Genomic DNA, 20,604 nt, shown 5'->3' on the forward strand with positions numbered 1-20,604 from the left:
TATTTATTTGTTTAAAACTAAATGTGTAAATAGCAACTAGTTAAACCATTAAACCCAGGAAACCATTTTTATCTAAAATGTTATTTAAAAATGAGCTGTGAATCCAGCTAATAAAGCCAACTGTAGCCTAGTGATTAAGGTACTGGACCAGTGATCACAGGGTTGCTGGTTCAAACCTCACCACTGCCAGATTGCTGCTGTTGGGCCCTTGAGCAAGGCCCTCAACCCTCAATTGCTCAGACTGTAACTGTAATGTAAGTCTGAATATTGAAATGCTGTAAATGTAAATGAGAAAGTAAATGAAAATGAAAACGAAAATTGAATGTGAATGTGAATGAGAATGAAAATGTGAATGTGAATGTGAATGTGAATGTAAATGTAAATGAGAAAGTAAATGAAAATGAGAATGTGAATGAGAATGAAAATGAAAATGTGAATATAAATGAAAATGAGAATGTGAATGTGAATGTGAATGTGAATGTAAATGAGAATGAGAATGAGAATGAAAATAAGAATGTAAATGAGAATGAAAATGAGAATAAGAATGTGAATGTGAATGAGAATGAGAATGTAAACGAGAATAAAAATGAAAATGAAAGTGAAAATGTGAATGTGAAAGAATGAAAATGAGAATGAAAATGAGAATGAAAATGAGAATGAAAATGAGAATGAAAATGAGAATGAAAATGAGAATGTGAATGTGAATGTGAATGAAAATGAGAATGAGAATGAGAATGAAAATAAAAATGAGAATGTAAATGTAAATGAGAATGAGAATAAAAATGAAAATGAAAATAAAAATGTGAATGAGAATGAAAATGAGAATGTAAATGTAAATGTAAATGAGAATGAGAATAAAAATGAGAATGAGAATGAAAATGAGAATGAAAATGAGAATGTAAATGTAAATGTAAATGAGAATGAGAATAAAAATGTGAATGAGAATGAAAATGAGAATGAAAATGAGAATGTAAATGTAAATGTAAATGTAAATGTTAATGTTAATGTAAATGAATCAGAATGGAATTACGCTTTTTCTACCAGTACTTGTTCCACTAGAGAGTCGGATCTTTAGATGAACCGACTCAGAGCCATGTTGAGCTGTGTGCGGTTGTTGTTTATCCAGGCTGAAGGAAGATTCCGGGAATTCTGCTGGCGCGTCTCCGCCTGTCGGGCTGCTCGGAACGGCCTCGCTTCGACACATAACCCGCTGATTTTATAATGTTTTGTACAGTATTATAGCCGTGTTACTGGTGTCGGGCTCCGGACCCCCCGAGTGCCGCTGAATTATAATATTACTGGGATTTGAGGAGACTGGAAGCGTTTAAAGGTAAACGGACGAAGCTAAGCTAACGATGCTAACTATGCTAATGAGGCTAACCGTTAGATGTGAAACTGCATGAGTCACAGAACAGGTTCATCAGGCCTGTAATTATATAATTATAATATATAACCACAATCACAGCATTACAACATCTATATAAGTAATATTAGTCTACTATAATGGTCATAATATACATTTTAGTGGTGTAATATACAATAGAACTGGTTATAAATAATAGTAATTTTATACATTATAATGATGTTATACCTTCTAGCAATTTTATACACAATAGTGATGTTATACATTATTATAACCATGTTAGTATAGTTTTTATGTGTTATAGTGATGTTATACATTATCACAATGATTTTATAAATGATTAAAATCATGTAACTGTAGTGATTTTATATCTTATAGTGGTGTTATACATTAAAATGAGTTAATACATTATTATAACCATTTAATTATAATGTTATACACGTTATAGCAGTGTTATACATTATCACAATGATGTTATACATGATCACAATGATGTTATACATGATCACAATGATGTTAAACATTATAGGGATGTTATATGTTATTAGTATGGTGTTATAAATTGTAGTGATTTTATTATGGTAGTATTATACTTACTGTGTGTGTGTGTGTGTGTGTGTGTGTGTGTGTGTTCTCAGTAATAAAGATGATGTGTGTTATGCTGCTACTGCTGCTTACTCCCTCCTTCACACCGGGCCTGGTACATTCCAGTATGTACACACACACACACACACACACACACACACACACACACACACACACACACACATGCTTGGATTGGTGTATTTCTTTATTAAAATGAGGATCTGTACAAACACAGATTAGATTTATAAAGAAATAATTTACAGTGTGCAGAAGGTGGATTTGTGTAATGGCAGTAGGAGAATCAGAAATAAGTAAATAAATATTGATATATTGATATAAATATTGATAGTAAATACAAGAAGAAGATGATGTTCGATGATGAGATGATGATGAGATGGCTGACCTGTGGGTGTGGGTGTTGCAGGTTCGGTCCTCCCCGTCCCCCAGGCCGTGTCGGTGCGGAGGGATCTGGGCTCTCAGGCTCTGGTTGTGTCGTGGCTGAGTGATGCGTCACAGTTCGACATCGAGATTTATCGTCCTGAACTCATGGAGCTCGCCCTCAACGTAAGATCAGCTTAACTGTTTTAGCATGTTCTCTCTGTCCTGGTCCAATCAGAGATCAGTATTTTATTACGTGACTGTTTAAAATATCTGCACACTGATTGGTCAGACACGGCGTCCACTAGAGGGCGCTGCTGCCCCCCCCCCCCCCCCCCCCCAGTTTTTAATGTTTTTCACGACAGTCCTGTGATGTTTTGGTCGACAGGAGAGCGTTTCGGTCGCCGCGGACCCTGTGACGAGGAGTCGGGAATGGGCGTGGCACTCACCGGTGCCGCTGGAATGCACCTCCCACTCTGTACGCATCAGAGCAAGAGAGCTGGACGCTGTGAGCCAGTGGAGCCCCCTACAGACCATCCCTGGTAATTACAACCCATAAATCATAATCACAACTATAACGATAATAATGTCAAGGAGTGGAACAGTATTGCTGTAGCAGGGCTCTAGAGTGCGACCAATTTGGTCGCACATGCGACCTAATTTCTCAATGGTGCGACTAAAAAAAATCTCAGGTCGCACCGGTGCGACCAGGCGTCCGAGGGAAAAACAAAACAAGACACACATTAGGCCAATATCATGGTCTAAACCAATCAGAGATAGCGAAGGGCGGGACAATATTGTAGCGGTGATATGTGAGCGACATTCAGCTCAGCCAATCAGAATGCAGCACCAAGTTTATACACGTGCGTTCGGATGTTCTGCTGTAAGTTTAGTTTTGTATATGAGACTCGCCGGATGTCCCCAGAATGGAAGTTCGGGTTCTGGAGCTCGGCGGTGTAAAGTGTTGTAACGCTCACTTAAGTCCTGACTAAACAGTTAAAGTGACTCGACCCTGTCGTGTGTGTTTATTCCCACACCTCCACCACCGCACAGCAAAAGACCCGCAGCATCCCCACCGGACAGCGGCTAGGTGAGCCGACCCTCTACAGTAGCAAGGGGCTAATGCTAGCGGTAAAGTGCCGCGATAGTAAAGGAAGTAAAAACACGACAATATTTTCGTTAAGTAAAATATAAAAATAACTAAAAGACCAAAATATATTACAATACATGTAGTCAAAATACACAGTGAGTGCACCGCAAGCGATTTTGGGAATCTGTGTAAAAGATTCACTCTAGAGCCCCATACAACACACACACACAAACATATACATATAATTTTAAATATACACACACATATAAATAGATATACACACATACATACACATTTACTCTATTATTATTTTTATAAGTGTGCTATAATTAGTCTACATTACTATAATTAACTGTATTATCGAATTGAAAGGCTGAAAAAGCACAATGCATCTATAAAACACATTACATGCCGCAATAAATGCACTGCCCAAGTGTCCCCTCTCCCCACTGCCTTTCAGCGACAGGCAGCAGCAAACAGATCATCAGACGAGGCCATGTTGACCAGATTGTTAGTTAATTACAAGTCAATATTGCCTGTATGGACAGTGATAAAAAAAAAAAAAAAAAAAAAAAAAAAAAGTGAACCTGTAAAACTGGTGTTAAATGCGATGCGGTCGAAAATTTGGGTGCACCTAACTTTTGTGCTGGTGCACCTAAGAAAAAAAGTTAGGCGCACCAGTGCAACCAGTGCAAAACGTTAGTCTAGAGCCCTGTGTAGGTAGTGGAGGAAGATGACGGTGGTAATAATATGTGGACTTTGGTATGTTCTCTGCATGTCTGTATGGGTTTCATCCAGGTAATCTGTTTTCCTCTAAGCGATAGGTGGATTGGCTACTCTAAGGCATGGATGAATAGATGAGTGAATGAACAGATGAATAAATGATGGTTAACGTTCTAGTGGTTGTTTCGATGCTCCTCAGGCATGGACGTGCCCGACAGGCGTCAGGGGCAGATGTACCCTCAGGACCGGGTGCTGGAGGTGGGCGGTAACGTCACCCTGTGCTGCATCGTACCCGAGGGCGTGGCCTTCAGCAGCATGCGCTACAGGAACCACAGCCTGGCGTCGTCCATGCTGAGTCGCAGGAGCTTCGTCTCCACCCTCCCTGACCTGCAGCCCTCAATCTCCTCCGGTACCAACGTGGTCTGCTGCTCCGAGACGTCCATCATCACCGGCACCGTGCTCTTCATCGGCTGTGAGTCCACCACGCGCATTCCTCACTTCCTCAAGTCACGTGTTATTACACATCTTACTACACACACGTTATTACACACACACACGTTATTACACACTCTGTACACCAAACAAGCAATCACATCCTCAGATTTAATGTCATACAACACACTACAGTCTAACAGTGATCAATAATCATCAATCATCAATTTAATAAAACTTGTATCCACCAAAACAACTCTGTATGTGTGTGTGTGTGTGTGTGTGTGTGTGTGTGTGTGTGTGTGCAGACCCCCCGGCTGATGAGGGGTTGCTGTGTGAGACTCGTGATCTGCAGACCGCCGAGTGTCGCTGGAGGAAAGGACGAGATACAAACTTCTGGAAACGCTCCATTCTCACCAGATACACACTCAACAACAGGTACACACACACACACACACACACACACACACACACTCACACAGCTCCCACTAGTTTGTTGTGAGATGATTTTTATTTTTTGAGGATAAAATTATCTTTATAAACACTTGAGCTCTGATAATATAACAGCACTTCAAAAACAGCTCTGTGTGTGTGTGTGTGTGTGTGTGTGTGTGTGTGTGTGTGTGTGTTAGACCTTGTGTGGATGTTAGCAGAGACAGGAAGCAGTGTCGCTATGATCGATGGGAGAACAATTGGACTCTGCTGGCTGAAAATCCCCTTGGATCAGTCCGACTTAACGACTCTGCCCACATCGCTCACCGTGGTAACCGTCCCACTCTAACCATTCACATCATCAGATCTGTGTGTTTGATGTGCAGTGTGTCTGATCTGCAGTGTGTTTGATGTGCAGTGTGTTTGATGTGCAGTGTGTTTGATGTGTGCATCTGGTCCCCCGCAGTGCGGCTCTTGGCCCCGGTGAACGTATCCTCTGCAGCAGAGGCGTGGAGGGCCACAGTTGGGTGGAGCTGGACTGTGAAGGCGTATAAAGATCTGGAGCTGGTGTGTATGGTGGAGCTGAACAGCGGGGGGCGCTCAGACACTGTGAGTACCTGCTACAATCGTGGTTAGTAATGGGGTGTGGCTCAGAGTGTAAAGAATGATGAACTAATTTTAGTGTGTGTGTGTGTGTGTGTACAGCGTAACTTTACAGGTGTAGGACTCTCCTCCATGCTGTTGGAAAGACTGAAGCCGGATGTTGAATACACCTTCTCTATACGCTGTGCCTCCCTTCAGCACTTCTGGCGATGGGGAGACTGGAGCGCCCCCTACAGCCTGCACACTCTAATGGACCGTGAGTTCCTCTCTACCTCATTCAGTACGGTTATTGTAGCGAGACAGGGTCTGGCCCCCTCCAAAAATGAGTTTGGGGTGTGAATACTTTTTCTAAGTTACTGTAGAGTGGTTTCTTTCAGGTCCTGAAGCTCCAGATGTGTGGGTGTGGAGGACCAGTAAAAACACAGGACAAGTCTTTTGGAAGGTACACACACACACACACACACACACTCACACACACACACACTGTTCCACCTTACTGAAGCTGTTTGTTCATGTTTCACATTCAGTCAGGTTACAGTTTCTGTCAGCTCTGACCTCTTTGAACTTTGTTAGTTGCTTCATGTAGTTTTTATTGTCACATTTATATCAGATTGATGATGTTAGAGATCTAATCTGAATCTAATCTCTCTCTGTCGCAGCCTCTCTCGGCCGGTGACTCTCACGGGGCTCTGACGGGGTACGAGGTGTATCAGAGAGATGGAGACGGAGAGCGGTGGACCATCATCTCTCTTACTCCCAGCAGCTCTCCCATCAGCCTCAGCAACACCAGCGACGATACAGTAATAGCTACGGCGGCTCGAAACCCGGCCGGCGTCTCTCAGCGCTCCACCATCATCGTCCCACAGTTCCTCTCAGGTCTGAACAGGATCCTTCTGACTTTAGGCTACTGCTTTGATCAGCACATGTTTGTACAGTTCTATGTAAAGCTTGAGCACATTTACACGAGCTCTGCAGCTTCAGCACCACACCATGATTACAGAACATCAGAATCTGTTTAATACGTGACGCTCATCAGCTCCTCTCACCGTTCTGAGCAGCTCTGGATGGAGGAGCTCAGTGATGGTGGCTGCAGTGTGAATGGAGGGAATAACGGTGCTATATCTGTGTGTTCTGCAGACCCGGAGGTGTCCGTGTCGGAGCTGGTGGGCAGCCGAGAGGGTTTGGTTCTTTCCTGGAACGGCGGGCACAATGCCAGTCAGGGCTACGTGGTGGAGTGGGTGCCCACCTGCTGCTCTGGCCTCTGCTCTGTCCAGTGGCAGAAGGTTTCATCATCCAACACCAGCACTGTCATCCAATCAGGTGAGGGGGCGTCGCCTGCATTCTGGGAAATAAATCTGTGTGTGGTAAATGCACTGAAGTTATTTGGTTAGGCTAATGTGTGTGTGTGTGTGTGTGTGTGTGTGTGTGTGTGTGTGTGTGTGTGTAGGCTCTCTGGAGGCTGGAGTGCAGTACACCGTCTCTGTTTTCGTTCTCCTTCCTGAAGCTACAGTGCTGCTCCAGAGGCACCATGCGTACGGGGAACAGTTGGGTAAGTGCCAGTCTAGATGCCCTGTAACCCTGCAGGTATGAGGTGTAACCCGGGACGTTTTAATTCTTTATCCCATAATCCTTCATACCAGCTCTCCTGGAGTTTTTAGAGGGAGCGTCTGCTGTAACAGAAGCTTCCGGTTATTTAGTACAAGGGTTCACATACTTTTCCCCGTCTGGACTGTGACTATATAGCCGTGGTGTTACATAAAGATGAACAGAATTACAGTTTTTTCTATTATTAGCTCACATATGAGGGTCAGAAATCCTGCTAGTCTCATTCCAAAGGGTTCACAAACTTATTAGCATAGGGCTCGCTCGAGGTAGTGTCCCAAACATTATCATTTATTCACCCTGTACTCCACAGATGCACCACTTCTCGGTGTGACTGTTAATGTGTGTGTGTGTGTGTTGCAGTTCCCTCTCAGCCAGTGGGGGCGCTCTCAGCTCGTCAGTCCGGCTCTGACGTGGTCCTGTCCTGGACTCCCGTTAGCTCGTGTGACCAGAGAGGTTTTGTTCGCGGGTACACCGTGTACCTGGCTGATGCCTCCAACCTGAGCCTCATAGGTGAGTCTCACACACACACAGATCAAGCTCCTCTGTTGCTATGGTTACATATCACCCTCATGCTATGGTTATTAGTGGTTGGTACGGTGTGCTAAGTGTTGGTGTTTCTGTTTTTTTGTTGGTGTGGCGACCTCAGGACCCCAGGTGGTTGCTAGGTAGTTCCAGCTGGTTTATAGGCTGTTATGATAAATGAATATATTGTTATTACTCAGGGATAACAGACTGCCTGCCATTTTATCCAATCAGGTGAAGCTAACACCTGTGTAGGTTCTACAAGATCTGATGTTTATAAGGACAGAATTGTATTGTTCTATAATAACACTCATCACATCTACTGCTTATTCTACAGCTTAGTGTGGTGCTGCAGCTACACGTGTGTGTAATCTGTGTGTGTGTGTGTGTGTGTGTGTGTGTGTGTGTGTGTAGCTAATCTAACAGATCCCGCCGTGACCTTGTACACCATGAAGAATTTGCCGCTGGGGTCCTACAAGTTCTCGGTGAGGTCGTACACCTCAGCAGGGGAGAGCAGCGGATCCCCCGTCTCCATCAAAACCGAATCCGACGGTAAGATCTCCCCCTACACACACACAACCACCGGCCAAACTGCCATAAATATGTGGACACCTGATCCTCACGTAACACTAACGATCAGAGCAAAATTGAACGGTTTAGTAATAAGAGCTCCGCCAGCAGCCCACTAATGAGTCTGTACTGATGAATCATTTCAGTGAATCAGTGAATCATTTAGCAGAATAAAGACGCCTGATATGCTGTATTCAGTGTATATGTGATTGTACACAGAGTACTGTGTGTATAGTGTGTAATATCTGTGTGTGTGTGTGTGTGTGTGTGTGTAATATCTGTGTGTGTGTGTAGCTGATATGATGGTGCTGGAGATCCTGGTGGCGTTGGGAGTGATGTCACTGTGTCTTATCTTCATCAGCATCTTCTGCTATAAGAAGAGAGAATGGTACCGTTTACCCTCATTACTCTTTTATCAGTGATTATGGCTGAGCTGAGCTGAGCTGAGCTGGTCACTCGTGAGTGAGTGAATGTTTGAAACAGGTTCATGATGGTGATCAGATGTTCTGGTTAATGTTTAGGGTGAAGAAAGCTTTCTACCCTGAGATACCTGGACCTAAACTAACCGGGGACTGGTCAGCACCACCGGTACCACACACACACACACACACACACACTATACAAATACTCACATACACACACACACTATATAAATATTCACATACAAACTGTACACAGTATTTAACTGTATAAGCTGGTGTAGATGAAAGTAGATGTTTGTGGGTGGGTGTGGGTTGTGTGGATGTTTGTGGGTGGGTGTGGGTTGTGTGGATGTTTGTGGGTGGGTGTGGGTTGTGTGGATGTTTGTGGGTGGGTGTGGGTTGTGTGGATGTTTGTGGGTGGGTGTGGGTTGTGTGGATGTTTGTGGGTGGGTGTAAGTTGTGTGGATGTTTGTGGGTGGGTGTGGGTTGTGTGGATGTTTGTGGGTGGGTGTGGGTTGTGTGGATGTTTGTGGGTGGGTGTGGGTTGTGTGGATGTTTGTGGGTGGGTGTGGGTTGTGTGGATGTGTGTGGACGTTTGTGGGTGGGTGTGGGTTGTGTGGATGTTTGTGGGTGGGTGTAAGTTGTGTGGATGTTTGTGGGTGGGTGTGGGTTGTGTGGATGTTTGTGGGTGGGTGTGGGTTGTGTGGATGTTTGTGGGTGGGTGTGGGTTGTGTGGATGTTTGTGGGTGGGTGAGGGTTGTGTGAGTGGGTGGGTGTGGGTTGTGTGGATGTTTGTGGGTGGGTGTGGGTTGTGTGGATGTTTGTGGGTGGGTGTGGGTTGTGTGAGTGGGTGGGTGGGTGTTGTGTGGGTGGGTGGGTGGGTGTTGTGTGGGTGGGTGGGTGGGTGTGGGTTGTGTGGATGTGTGTGGATGTTTGTGGGTGTGTGTGGGTTGTGTGAGTGGGTGGGTGTGGGTTGTGTGGATGTTTGTGGGTGGGTGTGGGTTGTGTGAGTGGGTGGGTGGGTGTTGTGTGGGTGGGTGGGTGTTGTGTGGGTGGGTGGGTGGGTGGGTGTTGTGTGGGTGGGTGGGTGGGTGTGGGTTGTGTGGATGTGTGTGGACGTTTGTGGGTGTGTGTGGGTTGTGTGGGTGGGTTGTGTGGGTGGGTGGGTGGGTGGGTGTGGGTTGTGTGGGTGGGTGGGTGTGGGTGGGTTGTGTGTATGTTTGTGGGTGGGTGTGGGTTGTGTGGATGTTTGTGGGTGGGTGTGGGTTGTGTGAGTGGGTGGGTGTGGGATGTGTGGATGTTTGTGGGTGGGTGTGTGTGGGTGTTGTGTGGGTGGGTGTGGGTTGTGTGAGTGGGTGGGTGTGGGTTGTGTGGATGTTTGTGGGTGGGTGTGGGTTGTGTGAGTGGGTGGGTGTTGTGTGGGTTGTGTGGATGTTTGTGGGTGGGTGTGGGTTGTGTGAGTGGGTGGGTGTGGGTTGTGTGGATGTTTGTGGGTGGGTGTGGGTTGTGTGAGTGGGTGGGTGTGGGTTGTGTGGATGTTTGTGGGTGGGTGTGGGTTGTGTGAGTGGGTGGGTGTTGTGTGGATGTTTGTGGGTGGGTGTGGGTTGTGTGAGTGGGTGGGTGTGGGTTGTGTGGATGTTTGTGGGTGGGTGTGGGTTGTGTGAGTGGGTGGGTGTGGGTTGTGTGGATGTTTGTGGGTGGGTGTGGGTTTGATGAGGAGTCACATGACCTGACATGTACCTGAATGATGTGATGTTTGCTCTCAGGCTCCTCTGGACGTGAAGCCTCCGCCCCACAGTCTGGTCCACATTGTGGAGAGTCCGGATAAAGAGGGCCTGATGCTGGTACCAGAGGAACAGGAGGAACCGGCTCAGCATCACCATGACGACGAGGAGAACGTAGAGATGGACACGGATTCGGACGAGCCGACTCTGCTGCGTTACTACAACCAGCTGGTCAGCGACGGCTCCGGCTTCTCCGGCAGCTCGGAGGATTCTGCACAGACCCAGGTCACCTACACGGGGATCCAGAGTCCCGGGTACAGGCCGCAGGTGCAGCCCGGGGTCCGGTTCGGCCTGGAGCAGGAGGAGGAGGCGCAGGAGGAGGAGCAGGAGAACCCCGGCGCAGGCTACAAACCTCAGTGCTCGTGGAGACCCCACTCTCCCGAAAACGACAACTTGAGTGGCTCTCTGGGAAGCCCCACCTCGGTCACGTCCTCACAGTTCCTCATCCCCGAACCCCCGGAGGATCCGCCAGAACCGCGGGGCACCTGGTTACACCACCTGTTTTACAGGAGTTCTAACTAGCATTAGCGTAGCATGTAGCTGAGACGGCGGATGGTGCATCAGAACCCCTCCGTACCGCTGCAGGTCATTCAGAACGTGTCTGCTGGGGAGCGGGGCGTACCGGCAGCACACGTACAGGAGCGCGTCTTCAGAATCACGCACTTCCACACGACTTAGCTAAAAAACCCAAGTCCAAAAGTAAATGGACACGCTGCTCCTGTTCCTCCGGTTAGCTTCTGCGCTTGAATTACTGAGCTGCGTCCACGCCGCACGTCTCAGTCATCACTACATGAGGAGTGAACTCTGACCTTTTATTTCGGCTGAAGTGTTCCGTAACCCTGCAGTGATCTCAGTACTGAGCCTCCACATCATCATCTAAACTGTACTGGGGGGGTGGAGCAGCGTTCCTCTACAGCGCCCCCCACTGATCATGAAGTCTTAACACAGAGCCCCCGGAACACCTGACTACAGGCGTCACTCATTCAGGCCTGAATGTTCTCTTGGTGTATGCTCCTGTGTGAGCCTGTATGATTCGTACTGCAGTGTGTGTGTGTAATTAGCCAGTAGAGGGCGCTGTGCTTTAGTCGTGCTGTAGCATGTATCGATATGGATATACATTATGAATATACATGTAGGCATCGGTCAGTATAAGCTCACTTAATGCTAATGCTGCTGAACTTATGGGCAGGAATTGGAGATAGGCCAATCAGGGTGCAGCACTGTGTGATTGACAGCAGTGCAGGTGTGTAGCTACACTACAGTGTGTCATCAGTGTTTTTATTGGAATTTTAAACCAAGTGCTTTTACTTTGTCACCTTATTAACATTACCACAGTATATCACGTTATATCAGCAGCAGCAGTACTGACATGCTACTGACGCATCACTGACGCAATACTGACACGTTACTGATACAACACGGACTCATTATTGATTAGTTACTGACACTTAACTCGCTCATTAATACGTTACTGACACGTTACTGATATACATTACTGACACGTTACTGATATACATTACTGACACGTTACTGATATACATTACTGACACGTTATATACATGTTTCCAACATGTTACTGGTACATGATGTGTTACTGACATGTTTACTGACACTTTTACTGACATGTTCCCGACAGACTACTGACACGTTACTGCAGTATGATGGGTGTAAGCTTTATCAGTATTGTGTTTGTGTGCTTCCAAAGAATGATTAAAAGCTGTAAAGACTAAATCAGATCAGATGTGTTTGGGAGTGAGATGACGAGTTTGTATGATTGTAAATATTTGCTCAGTATTTTGTTGTAATGTTTCTGTACTGAATCGTGATGTTTGTGTTTCTCATCACTACTGAGCATCAGAAATGAATCATCTCAGTTTAACTTTCTACTCTTCAACTGTGGCTACGTGCTGATCATCTACCGTCCCATTATATAGAATCCTGCTCTCTGATTGGCTGGCAGCTGTGTCCTTATGCCTCAGAGGGATTCTGATTGGAGGAATGGAATTTAGGTTTGTTTTTAGCTGCTGATGAAACAGTAATAATCGTTTATCCATGATTATTACACCATGAAGTAACGATTTATTAAAGGATACGAGGCATCAAGTCCAACTCGACCCCGACCCAACAATGCACCTTCATAGAGCGATAATGTGTAACCATAGCAACCACCACCTAAATTCTGCTTCATGTGAGGCACTATAAGGTTTTCTTAATGTAATATAAGACAGATATCAGCACATACCTACAGTCTGCTGAGTGTGTGTGTGTGTGTGTGTGTGTGAGAGAGTGTGTGTGTGAGACATTCAGGACTCCAGCTTCATCTTTATTCTGATGAATTTGTGAGAGATATTGTGCACTACATGGGGTACAGGGGGCATTATTACTCTAATACACTATATAATACTATAATCTAACACTAATACTGCTCTCTCTGTGTGTGTGTGTGTGTGTGTGTGTGTGTGTGTGAGATATAAATGTAAATACAGATGCTGATGATACTCTAAACCTACAGTCTTTATGGAAGCTAATAAAACATGTAAACCCAAAGATCTTCTGTTATTTATGCTGATTCCTCTACACCAGCTGCTTCATCCTGATTGGTGATTTCAGGTGTGTGTGTGTGTGTGTGTGTGATTTCAGGTGTGTGTGTGTGTGTGATTTCAAGTGTGTGTGTGTGATTGGTGATTTCAGGTGTGATTGATCTCATGAGCCTGTTAGTGATGAGTGAGGGGATAAAATAACTGAATCACCAGGCGTCTACATACTTTTGGCCCTTGAGCCTAAAAAGACGGTCAGGAACAGAGTTTTAATGAACGCTTTAAATAAAGTGATTTTATTTTAATTAAACTAATATTCGTTGTTATCTGTATGATGTGATGCAGCCTGTTCCCATGGTAACCGCGACGCTTCCTGTTCATGGTAACAGTAAACAGAGCAGAACTGTGAGGAGCTGCAGGTTAAATAACGATTCAGTCTTCAGCTAATCTAATAAAAATGTCGGAGATTTTGTGTCGGTGGTTGAACTCTGAACTGCGTTTATCCAAACCTGTCGGTAAGATTTTATTATTCTAATTATAACATTTATAATAATTACTGTTCCGCTGCGTTTATAAGTCACAGAACCAGCTAAACAGACGTGATTTAATGTTATCACATTAAATCACTCCGATAATTAACATTAACTAATTTATTTATTCATTACATTAAATAATCTGAATCTATCAATAGTACCGAACAGCAGGGCTATGATTCAGTTCCAAAGAGAATCGATTCTATTTTGATTCTTTTCCAATTGTAAATATCAGATTCGACTGAAACTTTAGATCTGAACCATTGGAGTCGATTCTGTAAATGAAATTCATGTAACGCAGGTCCTTAATTCGTTATATTTTATTTATATATAAAAGCAGATCTGGAGGATTGATGACAAAATACTGTTTGATATAATTTCATCTTTTAACCGCGCCATAAATTTCACCTTTAATTTTTAATTTTTTCAAGATGTGAATCTTATTATGATTATTATATGTGTAAATATTATTATTTTAATGATTGTTTTTAATCACTATGGACATTTTATAAATAAAAAGTCACATAAATGTGAATAAATAACGAAAACTAACCTCATTTCAGATTCAAAAAAAGTCTTAATTCTGTAGAATAATCCCTTTTAAACCTCGTCCACATATTAATGTTCATAAATAATCCTCAGTTCAGTCTGAGTCTCAAGGTCATGTTAAGGTCATGTTAAGGTCATTACATTAGCTTCTCTTATTTATGAGGCAAAAGCCTGCGGGACTAAACTGAAGCTCTACAGCAAAACAAACTCTCAGGACTGAAGGCTGAAGTAATACACACACAAAATATTTTAATAACAATTAGACTTTATTTATGTAAGAATGATTAATTACAGAACGAGTCGATTAAAAAGAGCCGATTCACCCATCTCATGCTTTAATAGCTGAGAGTCGACTCTGAAGCTTTGGAGTCCATTTTAAACGAAAAGAAAGTAAATATTCTGATTTCTGTGGTAAAAACAACTGTTTTCACTTCAGAATGTTTTTAATTGCGAATATTTTACTCTAAAAACAACTTTTTCCTACAAACATCGAACTAAATCATCAAGTTTACCACTGAAACAACCTCACCAGTGCTAACAGTAAGCTAAGTGTGTGTTTATGTAGCAGGATTTTTAACAGGTTTATGTTATGTTTTCCCAATAATAATATTCTGAGAGTAAAAGAAGTAACAGGAGTAAAAATACATGGTGAATATGAAGATAAATCCGTGTGTTTGTTGTTGCAGATCCGATCTCCTTTGCTAAAGATTTCTCTAATGGTTACCTGATTGGAGAGGTGCTGAATAAATACCAGCTCCAGGAGGATTTCCACCAGTTCTCTAAACACAGGTCACTTCATAACTAACACTTATTAATTACATTTATTATTTATTAGACTGACACTCTGACTTTCATCCAGTAACAAATGATTTATTAACAGATCTCATCTGGTTTCTGATCCGGGGCACCGTACAATCTCTGACCCCAGCTCATTACTATTGTTATTTTTATTATTAAAATAAAACTTACATTTCTGTGTGTGTGTGTGTGTGTGTGTGTGTGTGTGTGTGTTTCAGCACGGCCAATGCCAAGCTGAACAACTTTACAAGACTGGAACCCACTCTGCAGCTGCTGGGCGTGCCCTTTGACCTGAACATGGCTAAAGCGGTGATGCAGAGCCAGCAGGGGGCGACCACACGTCTGCTCTACCAGCTCTACGTCCTGCTGCAGAAGAAAAAGCGGTCAGGGCTGACGGGCGTGGCGATGGAGACCATGCAACCTGCGGCCACCGCCCGTCTGCACCGTGTGGAGAACCACATCTACACTCAGGTTTCTGATTCGTTACAGCTCATTCTCTTTACATTAGGTAAAAGACCCAGTGTGCACCACCTGAGTGCCAAATTCACATTTTTAGGGTTAGCTTCATAAAAGAGAAGAATAAATTACATTCAGGAGCTTTATATGTGTGTGTGTGTGTGTGTGCTTCAGCATTTGAGGACACTGGTAAAGAGGGAGTCAGACGTAAAGATGCAGAAGATCGCTCAGAGGTTCGATAGACGAGGTCGTGAGGCGTATGGTCGATCGGTAACGGCCGAGCTGGAGAGGGAGGAGAGACGGCGCCACCTGCAGGACCAGATGAGACTGCAAGACATTCAGAAGGTGGAGCTAACTATTTGCCTGACCATACAGAAAAGTACCCAAAATTACCTGGTACCTTCTCCAACTAGCTTCTGTGCTACCGCGTGTGTGTGTGTGTGTAGCACCGACAGGCCCGTAGGAAGCAGCAGGAGATGATGCAGCGGATTCACGCAGCTTCAGTTCAAATCCCCAAACCTCCGGCCAGCAGCAAAAAGAGACACCGCCATCCACCTGATACCAAGGTAATAACACACACACACACACACACACACACCTGTTGTTCTCTCAGCTACATTTATGGTGCCTCATGGTTCTGTTCTACAGAACGTTCTCCAGCAGATTACTGAGTTTGAGCAGAACAGGAAGAGACGTTCTCCTGCATCACGTGGTCCGTCATCACTCAGGTAAACACCAGCATGGGGACCACAGGTGAGAGTGGGCGGAGTCAGGGTTTATGTACAGAGTTATAATACAGGTGAGGTTTTCTGACGCTGTTCTTTTCTGTGACTGAATGATTGTGACATGAACCTGCGTCCATTATACTGAGCTACAAGCTCCGTACAGAACTCGCACATTAAATCCTGAAGCTTCAGGTCTCAAGATCTTCTGAACAACAGTACATGGAACAGCGGCCTGTTCTGATCATTCAGTCACAGAAGAAGAAGAGTAGCAGAAGTGACTAATGTTGTGCTACTGTTTTTTATGTTTGACCCACCCTGCGTGGTGTGTGTGTGTGTGTGTGCAGCGTGCAGATGAACGAGGAGGAGATGGACGAGTGGAACTCTGCGTACGTTCAGAAGATCAGGAAGCGTCTGGAGGAGGACGCTGCGGCGCGAGACCGGAGAGAGAAACGCCGCCGCCGAGCGCTAATCCAACAGCTACAGACTCACCAAGCACACGAGGTACCGCTAAAAACTACAGGGCCAAAAGTATGTGGACACCCAGACAGCACGCCCTGCACCACAGACATGAACATAGTCAGTGCACCGCCTCCGCTGGCAAGCTTTCTGTAAGCTTGTCTGGCTTCATGGCTGAGTTGTTGTTGCTCCTAGAGCAGCTCCAGCAGGAAGACCCGAGTCAAACTGTCATCCTGCTGTTTCCGTTGGTCTCTGGAGGCTGCACGGCTGTCTGTTAGGTGCTACATGGTTCTGGGTTCCGTACCACGAGCTTGTGCCGTTGTTGCTTCTGGATGACGCAGGGCTCTGTGTGCCTGTAGGAGGCGCGGCGGGAGGAGCAGCTGATCGGGCGGCTGATGCGTCAGTCGCAGCAGGAGAAGCGGATGGCGGTGCAGCTGATGCAGATCCACCAGCAGAAGGAAGTTCTGCGCCAGAACCGACTGGAGCGTGAGAGACAGTTCCACGAGCAGAGAGGGAGAGAGTTCCGGCAGGGGCTGGACCGAGAAGCGGTGGGGATACACACACACACACACACACACACACACACCGGTCAGAAGAATCATCTCTGATAAGTCTTGTTTATTTTTGGACAGCATGATGGAACACTCTTGGTTCTGCAGGGTGGTTAGGGCACTGATGGATGTTGGATGGACATTGAATCTGCACTCTGAAGAATGTTCTTCATTGTAAAGTTCTGTAGAGTTACCCTGTGTGTGTGTGTGTGTGTGTGTGTGTAGGCTCTCCTGCAGCAGGACCGCTTGGATCGAGCGGATGAGCTACGTAAGGAGCGAGAGCTTCACGAGCATTTAGCTGCTGAGCGCGCTCAGTCCAGATTCCTCAAACACTTCAACATCTGCAGGGGGATTTTGGAGCAGATTGTGGATCTGGCAACCAGGACTGGAGAATATCGACTACTCACCTCCAAGTACGATCTTAATCTTCATCGTCACCTGCGCTGATGTTATACACAAGGTCTATACACTCAATATCCTGAAAGAAACCTGGAACTTTCACATTATGTGTGTGTGTGTGTGTGTGTGTGTGTGTGTGTGTGCAGTATGGTACCAGTAAAAATGCTGAGGGAGTGGAGGGAGTTGTGGATCAGTGGAAAGCCGCTGTATGAGGTAGAACCGAGTGTGGAGCAGAACACTGAGCTGGAGAAGCTTCGCATCCTGAACCAGCAGGACTACCACGATTATACGGTGAGACACAACCAGAACCAGAACTACAACCAGAACCAGAACTAAAATTCAGTCAAAAACCAGTTACAAAACAAGAACCCATAATTAAAACAAGAACTAAAACCAGAACAAATGTTGGACCAGGGACAAATACCAACACTGCCTCCAAAACCTGAAGTGCAGTCAGAACTGTTTGTTATAAATATGTTCTGCAATTTCCATCGGGTTCAATAAAGTGTAATCTTATCTCTTATAGACTATGACGGGAGAGTGGGCGTGGCCTGAAGAGGAAGAAAATAAAGCCCCGCCCTCTAATAATGACATTTTGGGTCACTTGGTTGGTCGATTGCGTAAGCTGGTGGCTCCTGATGGGATCAGTGCTGCACCCACACCCCCACGGTTCCCCCTGCAGGCCTGTGTCCTCGGCAACACCTGCTCCGGCAAAACCAGAACCCTCGCCAGGATCGGCCAGGGTAAGAAGTTCCCACTCACAGAACCAGAACTAAAAATGAACCCTCAACCACAAACAATACCAGAGAACCACATTCAGGACCTTCACAGAACTCTGTGTGTCGTGCAGTAAACGGGATCCATGTGCTGTCGGTGGATTCTCTGATCCAGGAGGCGCTAGAGGCTCATCGAGCTGGAGAACCTGAACCTGAGAACGAGGTCTGAACTACCGAATCACTCACTCATTAGGTTGTGTGTTGAGGTCAGGTGTGTGTTGAGTGTGTTGAGGTCAGGAGTGTGTTGAGGTCAGGTGTGTGTTGTTGTTTAGGTGTGTGTTGTTGTTTAGGTGTCAGTGAGAGCTCAGCATGGTGCAGCTGTAGAAGAAGCACTGAGGAGAGGAGAAGCTGCTCCTGATCACCTCCTCATCGACATCATTGTACATGCTATCAGGTAACACATACACACACCTGTCTCACACACACTCACACACACACCTGTCTCACATACCTTTGTACCTGTCTGGCGTTCAGGAAGGTTCCGTTGGACCGCGGCTGGGTTCTGGATGGATTTCCCACCAATGTCTCTCAGGCTCGGCTTCTGGAGAAGGAGCTGGGCGGAGTCGACCCAGATCAGGAAAAGAGGCGGGATAAGATACACGAGCTGGTGGTGGACCGGAACGCCCCTCAGACTCCGCCCCCTGCCCCACCTGTGCTCCACCTGGCTGTGTTGCTACAGGTGTGTGATGAGCAGGTTCTGGAGCGCCACCGGCTGTGTGAGTAAACATTTCTACATCTGTTATTACAGGACTGATGTACAACACACTCTACACTGCCCCCCTGTGGTGGTGCATTATTGGTTTACTTCTTTCACTGCAGTACACGAGCGAGAAGCTTCTGGAGGAGCGAGTGAGGAGCAGCAAATCCAGCACAGGTCTCAGATCATCACATTCCATGTTATACTACTACTATTGTTATTATTACTATATTATTAATGTTATTATTATATTTATATTTTCAGGATTTCAGGTTTCCATGAAGCTTGGCCTGAACTGGAGGAATGGTTTGGTGAGAAGCAGAAGGTTCTGGTGAAGGTGGATGCAGAGGTGGATGAAGATGAGCTCTTCAGTAAGGTGGAATCAGTGCTGCTGGATGCCATGCAGCAATCACACACAGGTTCAGGATCATCATATTATTCACATATACTGGGAAATGGGACATGATGGGATGGATGTTCCTTCTGTTCTACCTTAGTTTTATGGTAGTGCTCTGGTCAGATACTGATGGTGTCTTCATCTCTGCAGGTTTGCAGCTGGACATGAAATCAGATCCCTCAGGTACAGAACCATCATCTAACTCACACAACTGTTATACAACCCACCTGTTATCAGGATGAAGCCTCTAAAATACACCTGCATTGTGATTCAGCCAAAGGTCCTTCCAGAAGGGCGTCGGCTTCCTCACCTCCAGCTGCTGAAGCCCCACCCTCATGTCCAGGCTCCGCCTCCTGGGTGTTTGTGGATGAACCTCTACCCAAGGTGCTAATGCTAGCATGAACCTGGTGTTGACCTTGCACATGTACCTTCTTCTAACACGTGTGTGTGTGTGTGTGTGTGTGTGTGTGTGTGTGTGTGTGTGTGTGTGTGTGTGTGTGTGTGTGTGTGTGTGTGTGTGTGTGCGTGCGTGCAGGAGATCCCGGAGTACCTGGTACCGTACTGGATGAACGTGTGCACATCATACGTCTCCAGCGCTCAAGCTGCGATGCAGAACCTACGGCAGGAGCGCAACCTCATTATACACCACCTCTACAACATCAGGTGTGTGTGTGTGTGTGTGTGTGTCTCAGCCACACCCATTACAGGTACAGGAATCCACCCTAGACAGACAGCAGTAGGAAGGATTCATGTTCCAACCTGCTCCTCTCACCTTCACTTACTATGGAAATGTCTAAGAGCAGCAACAGCTCAAATGTGAACCCACACAAGCTCACAGAACAGAGTTTCTGCACTCACTACTGAGCTCCAAACTACCTCTGAGTACATGTTTACATTGTGTGTGTGTGTGTGTGTGTTACAGGGAGGACTATAAGCAGTACCTACAGAGACCAGATCTGAAGCAGGAGTTCATGGCCGTGTGGCAGAGAGACTATAACAACATTCCAGACGACATGAGACACGATGTGGAGACCAAAGCAGAACTGCACCAGAGACTGGAGGTCATCATTCACTCACCCACTCACTCACTCACTCACTCACTCACCCACTCACTCACTCATTTACTCACTCACTCATCCACTCACCCACTCACTCACTCATTTACTCATTTACTCACTCACTCACTCATTTACTCACTCACTCACTCACCCACTCACTCAC

The 20,604-nt window shown here is 45.6% G+C and overlaps 2 protein-coding genes across 4 annotated transcripts in view; both read left to right on the forward strand.

Annotated features, from left to right (window-relative positions):
- The first annotated feature begins 1,146 nt into the window (after positions 1–1,146).
- On the forward strand, positions 1,147–13,056 carry lifra (LIF receptor subunit alpha a). 3 transcript variants are annotated; one of them, XM_063017708.1, is made up of 18 exons: positions 1,147–1,330; positions 2,002–2,073; positions 2,373–2,512; positions 2,715–2,868; positions 4,339–4,611; positions 4,880–5,009; positions 5,204–5,334; positions 5,470–5,612; positions 5,709–5,862; positions 5,960–6,048; positions 6,266–6,482; positions 6,744–6,926; positions 7,054–7,155; positions 7,572–7,721; positions 8,148–8,285; positions 8,598–8,691; positions 8,825–8,891; positions 10,492–13,056. In XM_063017708.1, the coding sequence occupies exons 2-18, from the start codon at positions 2,010–2,012 to the stop codon at positions 11,029–11,031; spliced, it is 2,769 nt and encodes a 922-aa protein (XP_062873778.1). In that variant the 5' UTR covers positions 1,147–1,330; positions 2,002–2,009; the 3' UTR covers positions 11,032–13,056. The 3 variants fall into 3 exon arrangements, with proteins under 3 accessions (XP_062873778.1, XP_062873780.1, XP_062873779.1); XM_063017710.1 differs by having other exon boundaries at positions 5,984–6,048; XM_063017709.1 differs by having other exon boundaries at positions 2,718–2,868.
- Positions 13,057–13,421: 365 nt separating this feature from the next.
- Positions 13,422–20,604, forward strand: part of spef2 (sperm flagellar 2) — a 14,589-nt gene continuing 7,406 nt past the window's right edge. The window contains exons 1-20 of the mRNA XM_063017579.1: positions 13,422–13,561; positions 14,815–14,917; positions 15,145–15,397; positions 15,557–15,727; positions 15,829–15,948; positions 16,031–16,110; positions 16,452–16,608; positions 16,923–17,111; positions 17,340–17,527; positions 17,660–17,804; positions 18,040–18,256; positions 18,364–18,452; positions 18,580–18,683; positions 18,764–19,005; positions 19,109–19,163; positions 19,251–19,405; positions 19,534–19,566; positions 19,658–19,767; positions 19,919–20,046; positions 20,306–20,444. Coding sequence (XP_062873649.1) covers positions 13,504–13,561; positions 14,815–14,917; positions 15,145–15,397; positions 15,557–15,727; positions 15,829–15,948; positions 16,031–16,110; positions 16,452–16,608; positions 16,923–17,111; positions 17,340–17,527; positions 17,660–17,804; positions 18,040–18,256; positions 18,364–18,452; positions 18,580–18,683; positions 18,764–19,005; positions 19,109–19,163; positions 19,251–19,405; positions 19,534–19,566; positions 19,658–19,767; positions 19,919–20,046; positions 20,306–20,444 — 2,736 coding nt within the window. The 5' untranslated portion in view covers positions 13,422–13,503. The remainder of the gene's footprint in view (positions 13,562–14,814; positions 14,918–15,144; positions 15,398–15,556; positions 15,728–15,828; positions 15,949–16,030; positions 16,111–16,451; positions 16,609–16,922; positions 17,112–17,339; positions 17,528–17,659; positions 17,805–18,039; positions 18,257–18,363; positions 18,453–18,579; positions 18,684–18,763; positions 19,006–19,108; positions 19,164–19,250; positions 19,406–19,533; positions 19,567–19,657; positions 19,768–19,918; positions 20,047–20,305; positions 20,445–20,604) is intronic.

This window comes from Trichomycterus rosablanca, chromosome 21 (genome assembly GCF_030014385.1).
Source record: "Trichomycterus rosablanca isolate fTriRos1 chromosome 21, fTriRos1.hap1, whole genome shotgun sequence".
NCBI classification, from domain to species: Eukaryota; Metazoa; Chordata; class Actinopteri; order Siluriformes; family Trichomycteridae; genus Trichomycterus; species Trichomycterus rosablanca.